This window comes from Filicampus tigris, chromosome 1, assembly GCF_054856515.1.
Source record: "Filicampus tigris isolate MCC_2025a chromosome 1, RoL_Ftig_1.0, whole genome shotgun sequence".
Taxonomy (NCBI): Eukaryota; Metazoa; Chordata; class Actinopteri; order Syngnathiformes; family Syngnathidae; genus Filicampus; species Filicampus tigris.
Window position 1 is genome coordinate 3,081,848 of NC_141217.1, and position 10,653 is coordinate 3,092,500.

At 39.0% G+C, this 10,653-nt stretch overlaps 2 protein-coding genes across 2 annotated transcripts in view; one reads left to right on the top strand and one right to left on the bottom strand.

The window, feature by feature from the left end:
- Positions 1–2,572: 2,572 nt before the first annotated feature.
- unc50 (unc-50 homolog (C. elegans)) lies at positions 2,573–6,674 on the bottom strand. The gene is made up of 6 exons (XM_086047472.1): positions 6,537–6,674; positions 5,609–5,880; positions 5,399–5,519; positions 5,169–5,308; positions 4,218–4,325; positions 2,573–3,075 (listed from the first exon to the last, which is right to left on the bottom strand). Exons 2-6 carry the CDS (start codon positions 5,874–5,876, stop codon positions 2,939–2,941), a joined length of 774 nt encoding a protein of 257 aa, XP_085903598.1. The 5' UTR covers positions 5,877–5,880; positions 6,537–6,674; the 3' UTR covers positions 2,573–2,938.
- A 169-nt stretch (positions 6,675–6,843) lies between these two features.
- The window catches only part of ndufs1 (NADH:ubiquinone oxidoreductase core subunit S1), a 10,714-nt gene continuing 6,904 nt past the window's right edge, over positions 6,844–10,653 (top strand). The window contains exons 1-7 of the mRNA XM_086047464.1: positions 6,844–7,005; positions 7,802–7,878; positions 7,957–8,048; positions 9,695–9,802; positions 9,893–9,969; positions 10,074–10,155; positions 10,231–10,361. Coding sequence (XP_085903590.1) covers positions 7,806–7,878; positions 7,957–8,048; positions 9,695–9,802; positions 9,893–9,969; positions 10,074–10,155; positions 10,231–10,361 — 563 coding nt within the window. The 5' untranslated portion in view covers positions 6,844–7,005; positions 7,802–7,805. The remainder of the gene's footprint in view (positions 7,006–7,801; positions 7,879–7,956; positions 8,049–9,694; positions 9,803–9,892; positions 9,970–10,073; positions 10,156–10,230; positions 10,362–10,653) is intronic.

The window sequence follows — 10,653 nt, forward strand, 5'->3', positions numbered from 1 at the left end:
TCTGTAGTTGTTTCAACAAGTTCCATAGCAGCAGTGTTTACTCGGCATGTTTCTTTCTGAGATAAATGGGCAGAATACAAGATGCACTAACAGGAGTCGTCTGCAAGCGCGCATCTACACTTGTCTACAGTCTCTGTTGTGACACGCTTGATGTGACGTCACGCGGCATGCTATGTGGACCCATAAGGTGCCCAAAAATATGCCTGATGTAAAATATACAAATCAAGCAGCAAACTTACATGCATCAAACGAAAGAATAATCAGCAATGTCAGGTTATAGATGATTATATAGACAGACGAAAAGCCACGTCTGCTTACGCTTATTCCGTCTTTTTTTTTTTAATTTCCCGCTTACCATTGATCGAGTGCAAAATGGGCATCGGTCATAGGCGGATAAATAGACCGGTCCGTTGGCTAGCCGGAATGCCCAGCTCTGGTTTTGATGAATATCGGCAACAGCCTTTGTAAAAAAAACAACTAATGGCCGATAATAAATCAATATAAAACTATGTTAACTTCAAGGAACTATTGATTTAAATTTTAGGTTTACTTTATGATATTCTTCTGACCCTGGGAACACTCTGCACTTTTTGTTTTTGTTTAAAATCAAAATAAAGATAAGTGAAACGTTAACATTTCTGTAATTTTGAAACATTGTAGGACTTTATTTACTGTAGAAAACTATATGGAGCTCTTGTTTAAGTTTTCATTTAACTTTTGAAGACATGCTGATGATCCGAGGAGCTCCCTTTTTGTCAGAATTTATGTATATTGGCAAACATTTAGAATAATAATTTTTTCAAAATCAACACTATGCAAGTATGAAAAATTGCTCAGTAAACATATCGTCACTGTCCTGTGAAAAACACTGATCTCGATTTTATTTCATTTTTTCTTATTTTTACATGAATGGTGTTTCCGCGTTACAGACATTGCATTAATGTGAAAATGAAAAATGTCTCCAAAATTGGAGATAGCCTATGTGTTTCTCATAGGACAGCAACGATATGCTTAAGGACGGTTCAACAAAATTCAGAGTTTACTTCTTTTTTTTTTGACGCCAATATTTTCCTTTTTGCTGAAAATTAATATCGGCTCCAAATATCCATCCATCCATCCATTATCTATACCGCTTATCCTCACAAGGGTCGCAGGCGTGCTGGAGCCTATCCCAGCTGTCATCGGGCAGTAGGCGGGGTACACCCTGAACTGGTGTCCAGCCAATTGCAGGGCACACAGAGACAAACAACCGCACTCACAATCACACGTAGGGGCAATTTAGTGTGAACAATAAACCTAACATGCATGTTTTTGGAATGTGAGAGGAAACCGGAGTACCTGAAGAAAACCCACGCAGGCACGGGGAAAACATGCAAACCCCACACAGGAAAGCCGGGGCAGGAATCAAACCCACGACCTCTGAACTGTGAGGTGGACATGCTAACCAGTCGACCACCGCCCGGCTCCAAATATCCAAGATGTATTTTGTGCGGCTCTTGAAATGGCTGAAGAGGAGGACTCATGTTTTTTTTGTTCCCCCTTTAATCATTTTACGGGAATATGTCAGAGCCAAGGGAGAAGTTCACAACTACACAGCCCGCCCAAAAGTTCTGACAAATTTTCGGCTGTTTTCCGGTGTCTATTGTATATAGTGTTTTGTGTTAAATTATTGATTTCTCTTGTTGCATTATGGCTACTTTTGTTGTTGTATGGATGTGCTTTGTTACAGCTATAGCTGCTGTGAAATGCGTTATATAAATAAAATTGTATTGTATTGTATTTTGGAGAAGTAGGAGCCATTTTAAGGATGAACATAGTCGAAAATTGATCGAAAATATTCACCAAAAATCAAGCAAAACACCTTTTCTCATTCTGATGGCTGTAGTACAGGGCAAAGGAAGCCCCTTACTACTAAACCTCGAATTTTCACCATATATGGTCCTTTTGGAGAAGCTGGAGCCGTTTTGAGGATGAACATAGTCGAAAACTGATTTAAAAAAATACTCACCAAAGATCAATCAAAACACCTTTTATCATTCTGATGGCTGTGTATATATATATATATATATATATATATATATATATATATACACGTGTGTGTGTATATATATATACATGTGTGTGTGTATATATATATATATACATGTGTGTATATATATATATATATATACATGTGTGTATATATATATATATACACATGTGTGTATATATATATATATATATATACACACATGTATATATATATATATATATATATATATACACATGTATATATATATATATACACACATGTACATATTTATATATATATATATACACACATGTATATATATATATACACACATGTATATATATATATATACACACACATGTATATATATATATATATATATATATACACACATACATACACACACACGCACGCACCCCCACACACACGCACACGCACACACACACCCACACAGCTGTTAAGTTGTATGGACTTATGGATGTGAATTGTTTGTAGTTCATCCGTTCTGAAGATGAATGAGAAGATAATTCCCATCAGGAAGTCAAACTTGGATGTTGAAAGTCAAGAAAACATTTTATTGATAGAGCTCTGGAATGTGTGCCTCATGAAAAAAGTAAAGGCTGTTTCATGTTTTCATATGAAGTTGTTTTTTGTTTTTTTTTCCATTTCAAGAAAAACAAAAGCCCAACAAAAGTTTTCTCATTTCTTTGTGACTATATATTACAACCTCACAGAATTGTATTTACAAATCATACAAAAAGAACTAAAAGCTGTAGCTCATCTCCTCCTTTGTTCCTGCAACGTCGCCACATGCAAACAGGCGTTTTGACTCAAACCGAAAACAAGTGGAGTCATTCCAGAGTCAGAATCAGTCACTTTGATGCTCTGTGAAAACCAAACCGACGTCCAGCTTCAATCGCACCACTCCTACTGGACTCTGTACTTGTAAAACCAGCAGAGACCTTGAGTAAAGTTCCAGCCCAGTGAGATGGAGAGGATGTAGAGGAGCGCCAGCGGGGCAAAGGGATACAGCAGCACCACTGTGTTCTTCAGGAATGGCAGAGCTGTTTGAACACATTTCAACACATTACACGCTTAACCTGTTTTGACGTAATAGATTTTCAGACTAGATGGAATACAGACAACAAATGTTAGTCGAACGTTTTGCTCACCACTTGGATACATCAGAACTTGAGTGTATGATCTGCTGCAGTGACTGTCACAAGGGTGTCTGTCAGATGGCTTTGTTACATCTTGGCTAGATTACTGTAATGCACTTTATTTTGGAGTCAGCCAATCCTCTCTCAAACGTCTCCAGTTGGTCCAAAATGCTGCTGCCCGCCTACTAACTGGAGCTCGGAAGATCGAGCACATAGCACCAATTATGGCCTCCCTTCACTGGCTCCCAATGCATTTTAGAGTTCAATTTAAGATTCTCCTATTTGTCTATAAGTCATTAAATGGTCCTTCCCTTTGGAATGACCTCCCACTGGATGTTAAGGCAAGCCCCCTCTCTGTCTACTTTTAAGACCGGTTGAAGACACATTTCTATTCTCTGTCTTTTGATCCAACCTGAAATTTTCAGCTCTTTTCCGGTGTCTATTGTATATACTGTAGTGTTTTACGTTAATTTATTGATTCCATTTTGTTGTATCACGGCTATTTTGTTGTTTGTTAAGTGCTTTGCTTTGTTTTGTTGCATTCCACCCCCTTGTGTTAGCCAATCAGCTCCCTCCTATCTTGTGTTTTTCGTTGTCTTGTCAGTATGCTTGTATTTAAGTTCCTAGTTTTTGTTATGTCCTTGTCAGATCATTGTCGCTGTCGGTTTGTTTTGTTTCTCCCAGTGTTATTTTTTGTGTCTTAGTGTTTCTTTGTTACTTTGAGTTTTGGACTTTTCAAGATTTGTTTGTCCTCATTTTTGTTAATAAATATTTTCTTCATTACCCCCTGCTTCTCCTGCCTCCCTGCATTTGGGTCCTCCATCCCAGAAACATGACATTTATTTCCAATAACGCATTTTAAAACATTTGGTTATTCTTCTTAGAATGTATTGCATAGAGTCATACAGACCCCTATTTCACACATGCGTGTACACACCCACACACACGCACACGCACGCACTAAACACTAGCAAGGTTTTGTGTAACATTTTCTGAATTGAATTCACTGCAACAATGAGTGTATTTCAAATGTAAAGAGGCCTCACCATTGTACCCCAGGAAGGTGATGTAGAGATAATAACTGATGGCTATTAGCCACAAGGTGTTTCCTACAAAGTATCCCAGGAACCAGTCAGATTTAATCACCATCACATCTGGAAAACACAAGACCACAATTAAATATGAATCCCTTTTCAGACTGCTGGTTGAAGGCAGATGTTTCCAATGTTTTCCCCCTGTCGATGTTTTGTGTGAAAGACATCGAAGCGGAACAGGGGTGATGAATGCTTCAAGTTTAGCACCAGAGGCAGGGCGGTGCCCGTGTGAAAGGGGAAAAGTGAAACGCTGGTGCATATGTCCGATGTTAAGCACGCTGCACTCACGTCTCCCGCCCTGTTGTGTTGAAAGGAATTATCGCTGTCCAACAAGTATTGCATACAGCACATCAGATGCTGCCAATGACTTTGTCAGGTCAAATACGCTCAAACACATTAAAAAAAAGTGTGTATATTCAAGGAAATTCACTAAGAAAAAAACGACTGGGAAAGATTTGGACATGGCACAAAAAAAAAAAAAAATCATTTCAGTTGGCTAAATCTAATACTCAGTCTCAGACATTCATGTTTCAAAGGATGTCAAAATTCTGTGTATTCTAACATCTTCTAAGACCCCTGGCAAAATGATGGAATCACCAGTCTCTGAGGATGTTCATTCAGTTGTTTACATTTGAAGAAAAAAGCCAATCAGACATGACTGTTGACCCAAAAGTAAAGCCATTTCAAAAGGCAACAATCTGGCTTCATACACTTTTAGACCAAATAGAGGGAGAAAAAAATACGGAATCACTCAATTCTGAGGAAGAAAAAAAAATGGAATCACCCTGCAAATTTCAATTCCTAAACCTCATCATTATACAGAAACAATAAAGTTGGATCTTAAAAATTAGATTAACGCCATTAGAAAAAAAAAAGAACAACTGATTTAATTGGTTCACTTACGGTTGATGAAAAACAGCTGCAGGAAGTGCAGAATGACAAGGAGCGGGTAGAAAGCGTTGAGGTGGACGTCAAACGCATAACCCCACTCGACATCAAACTCGCGGCTTGGGTGTTTCAGCAAATATTTGTTGCTTATCACCCTAAAAAGACAAACAATTAGTTTCACTGGTGAGCAATCTTTTTTTTTTTTTTTTTTTTACCATAGCAGTTATTGCATCGGCATATCTCACCACATGAGAGTTGATATGAGAAGACCCACTCCTATGCAATCAACAAAGACCACCCAAAGCAGAAGCTTCAATGTCTCAAGAACTCCCATGTCCAGCACCAGACCAAAGCCTATTGTTGAAACTAAATGTACACATACAAGGTAGATAAAGATGAATCATTTTACCTTTACATTGTAACTTCATCATGTTACCAAGTAACACCAGACTTGCCGCATAACCAGATGCTGAGCAGGACCAAGAAAGCTGGGTCATCCCGGGCCCACTGGTCCTTGGTCTGTTTCCTGTAGTGGAAGTTGCGGTAGACTCTCTGCGGTGACGTGAACAAATAAAGCATCTGCCACATCGCGAATTCAAAGTCCATGTGCCTGTAATGGAGCAGCCTTCGCAGGTACTTGTAGCGCTTGGCACCCGCTGTGTGACGTGCAGCATCCCTCGAACCAAGGGAACCATTGCTGTGTTGGCTGGTGGTTGGCAACATGGAACTAAAAATAACATTGATGGCAGAAACATGTTCTTGGGAGTTTAGAGGACTTGCTTGTAAGTTGGTGTGCATGTGTGTGGGTTTGTTTATGTACCATAGTGCCAAATGGCAATTCATTGAGAAACAAAATGCAGTTATATTGTGCTTATATATTACTATTGTTAAACTGTATATGAATGTGTGTGGATGCATCTACGCTAATTAGACATAATTGTATAGAGCAGTAAAAAAACGCAGCTAAAACAGCGTTGTAGATAAGGATCAAACATAACACATTCATCAATATTAAAGATAACGTTTTACTTTTAAACGTATATATATATAACATCAAAAACATAAAACCAGTCCGTTTACACTTTACTGTACATTTTCTGTAGCATGTAAACATAAAATCTCGCACAATTAGGGTCTCGTAATTTCAACAAACGTGTTCACTAAATCCTTCACAGTCTGACACAAGAAGGAATTACGAATAAATATCAACTGTTATTTAACCAGACACGATCGTTTTCAGACTTAAATCGTGCTAATATACTGTTGCTAACAGACACCTTTAGCTACCTGCTAACTACAACTATCGAAAATGTTGCAGTGATGCTGACAAAAGCTGTTTGAACGCAGTTAAAATGACATTCACTTTCATCTGCAGGGATTTACCTTTTTGTTTGTGTCCTTTCGTAAAGGACGGCAACTTTATTCTTGCTTGTTAGTGTAGTTGTTTATGATGCTTCAAGTGTCGCGAAACTGAACACGTAGAAGCTTCCGGTAATAACGAGGGACACTATGGGTAATGTAGTTGATAGCTGACAAAGCATCGCCAGTACACACATCAAGATCGACAAATTTAAATTTTAGCAGCGATATAGAACACACAGTAAATATTGAAAAAAAGTCTCTGTATAATGTTAGATGCAATAATCCGATAACAATTTGGAACATTATCAAGGTTGTCTAGCGTTTTCCTGGTTCGTCCACTAGATGGCAAAATTACTTTTAGTGTGAATTTCGAGGCCTCATCTCGAACGGAAGTCGAAGGACTGAGCTAGTTCCGCTAACTACGTCGTTGCTTGTGGATTTCAAGAATATATTCACCGCTGTTCTGGTCCAGAAGGCCAAATAGCGAAAGGTAAGATTTGGAAAAATCTGTTAAGTTTGTAAATATTGGGACACTGCTTGTAAGACAAATAGAAAATGACGTTATATCTTCTGCATTCCGCAGAAAAGCAGTTATAACACTATGTCCTTGAATATTGCGCTTAGCTAATGCCATTCTCCTTCCAGCAAGGAGTCCTTCGGTTGCCACTTATTCCTCTCTTATGAAATTGCATATTTTTACGTAATTTTAATATTAATATGTACCTTGAACGCAGATTTGATCATTTTAGATGCCTTTTTGAAAGGTTGTTGTAAATCTTGTCAATGCCGCTAGTTGTTTTGTTGTTGTTGACAGTGGTAGACGCACTCAACTAGTCGGCACACCAGTTTTTTGTTAGATCATCAGTCATCAAGGGTGCCGTGGGAAATGATCACAATTTTCACATTCAAGTTATTACTTATTAACCACATATTTATCCATGTTCATCTGTCTAAGCCAGCAGTGACATTGAATCACAGGAAGAACAATTAAACGCTCTTCCATTAGATGGTATAAGTTAAAACAAACGTTTGTCCATCTGTTGTCGTGCGTACAGTAGAAAAAGCCATGGCTTCCTGCGAGTTAATCAGCTTTGTGTTCAATTCAACAAGCCCAGATTTCTTACTGAATAAGTAAATTTGAGAGTAAATAGAGTAAATACCAAAGAGTATTTTTGTTTGGTTTTGTGCTATGAGTTTTTTTTTTTTAATTTAAAATAGGTGCTTTGGCTCAATGAAGGTAAACATAATTTTCTCCCGATATTTACATTGTTCCTTATTTCATGAAGAATCATGTTGCGCCTGCCAAATGTTGGCCGAGCGTTGGCCGGAGCCACCAAGGGCAGCCTGGCGCCATCCTACACCAGTAAGTTGTTTGGTTGTTTACATGTGTGTTGTACTTTAACGTAAATTATCTTGTTGTAACTATGTGCATCTGTTTTAGTGTGGCCTAACGTGCGTGCTGCCAGCAACATGGTGGAGGTGTTTGTTGATGGGAAACCAGTGGAGGTGGAGTCTGGTACCACTGTTCTACAGGTAAATAATTCATCAACATAGTTGCTTATTCCTAGGAACTAGGATTTCACGGTATACCGGTACCAGTATAGTACCACAATACTAGAGTTTTTAAAACTGTACTATGCATCCATCCATCCATTATCTATTCCGCCTATAAAACGGTACTATACCAGCATTTAAAAACAAAGAATACTTTTATTTCATTTTATTGAATTGGTAAATTGGAGTCTGTCTCTATTGGAGATAGCAGCTGCAGAAAAGCCCGTACTCGTTAATAAAACGGGGACCCGAAGTACGGTGTGAAAGTACTTCGGGTTCAAACCGAATCACAAAGGCGAGCCACTGAACACAGAAGCCAAAGTCCGGGCACATTCACCAAATGACTTAAAACGATGTAAATCTCCTTTTCATTATCATTTCGTGATAAACGAAAGCACGTTGTGGCTGATGCCTTTCATTTCTCACATTGGGACAGTCGTTTCTGGAAGGTAGCTGTAGTTAGCACACACAGACTCCCGTGTGCGTCTGATGAAACACCGCACGTATGTACTATTGTGGTACGCTAACATGTTGTAGCGTCTACTAGCGATTATGGAGGAATTAGTCAGCAAACTGACGTTTATTATTGTTGTATACCCGCGGTTGACATCAAACAGCAAGAGAGCCTCTCTTGCTGATCGGCTCCTTTGCTGATCGTGAGTGCCTCACGGTCACTGAGAGCCCGGACCGAGTCTTGTGTTTAGGAACTCGGAAATCACACCACTCTAAGTTAACACAACATTACCTATTTTCCACAAATATCTAATTGGCAACAGCTAACAATAACATACCTAGGTCATTAGAATATACTAATTTAGAGTGATTAAAAAAATTATGTTCCTCCTAATCTTTAAAGTGTTTTTCCATTCCGGGTGCATTCCACATTTTGAATGTGTAGATCACATTATGCATATTAAAGAAGCAAAACCAAACACTTTGGATTAAGATTACATAAATAAAAACAAAATTAAAAACCAAAGTGTTTAGTTTTATTGGGCACAGTGCTTTTCCCTAAGTTTACTCATGATTTCACTCTCTTCTACATAAAAATTAAGGCCACAGTACTGCCTTCAATTTCAATTACTCCCATCATTTATAAATATGTCAGGAATGTTGGTACAAGCTGCAAAGTTTAATACAAGTTAAATCTAGTTTCATTTTAATTGCCTTTATTTTTCTTTTGTACATACCTTAAAGAACTGAAGCTGTAAGATACCGATGGTCATATAAGAACCTGGTGCAATTATGCCGCGATTTACTTATGATCCGATTCGTTGACTAATTGCGACTACTGTTGGTGATTAGTCGACTTGCAAAATAATAGTTTGTGGCAGCCCTACCTAACACGCTTGCACCAAACATCATTGCCTATTGTGTTTGTGGATGTCTGCAGCACCACGCTAGTGCACAGAGACAAGCATGGTAGCGATGTAAAAAAATTTTAAAAATCTGGAACTGAAAATCGAATCGAGTCGGGGCTTGAGTGAATCGTTACATCCCTGGCGTCAATATTATTCATATTTGAATCCAACACAATCTAAGTGGACTAAGTCAAACAAGGTAGATTTGGGTAGTTACAGGATGTGTTTTCATATTCTTACTGTCTTGTTTTTGTTCCCCATCAGGCCTGTGAAAAGGCAGGAATCCAGATTCCAAGGTTCTGCTACCACGAGCGCCTCTCAGTGGCTGGAAATTGCCGCATGTGTCTAGTAGAGATTGAGAAAGCTCCAAAGGTAAGATAGTCCACTTACTCGGTCAGAAATCTACACTTGTCAGACTATTGGCAACAGGATGGCTGCTTGTAACTTTGTGTCTGCCTCTAGCCGGTGGCAGCCTGTGCCATGCCCGTCATGAAGGGCTGGAATATCCTCACAAACTCAGAGAAGACTCGCAAAGCCAGGTGCAAACTTAAGTGCTTGGAAAAAATCAATCCAACTATAGCTGAGCAGTCTTCTAAGTGTAGGCAACATTCTCAACAAATCTAATGATCTATTGTGTTACCAGAGAGGGAGTGATGGAATTCCTGTTGGCCAACCACCCATTGGACTGCCCGATTTGTGATCAGGGAGGGGAGTGCGACTTGCAGGTAACTGTTGTATAGGAAACAAAAAGAGAAGAAATGATATTTACTACTCAGCATTATTGGCGGCTGTGCTTCCAGGATCAGTCCATGCAGTTTGGTTCCGACCGCAGTCGTTTCACAGAGCAGAAGCGAGCAGTGGAAGACAAGAACATTGGACCGCTCATCAAAACAATCATGACTCGCTGCATCCAGTGTACACGCTGCGTCCGGTAACAGAGACGTCTGAAGTTATATGATAATCAGGGTTCTAACTTAACATCCACCAACGCGCCAAATGCGGGTTAAAAGTTTGTTGTTGTTTTACGGTCGCCTGAAGACGAGTGGGGCGTTTAGTTAGAAGAGTGTGTGACAACTCACCTCACCTCACCTTTAACCTCAGCCTGGTTCTTACCTTAAGATTGTATTTGTGCTTGTACGTTAAAGACTACTGTCCTGTGTTTGCTTTAATTACGCATTTAAAAAAAGAACATTCAAGCAACAAGGTTTTTCCTCATGAGATTG

Bases quoted from the DNA above. Each gene is read 5' to 3' on its own strand.
- unc50 (XM_086047472.1), bottom strand. From the start codon at position 5,876: ATGTTGCCAACCACCAGCCAACACAGCAATGGTTCCCTTGGTTCGAGG. The intron at 5,520-5,608 runs GCAAGTCTGGTG...GTGTACATTTAG, and splicing joins GCTCAGCATCTGGTTATGCG to TTTCAACAATAGGCTTTGGT. The intron at 3,076-4,217 runs GTGAGGCCTCTT...GTGTTCAAACAG, and splicing joins CACCTTCCTGGGGTACAATG to CTCTGCCATTCCTGAAGAAC.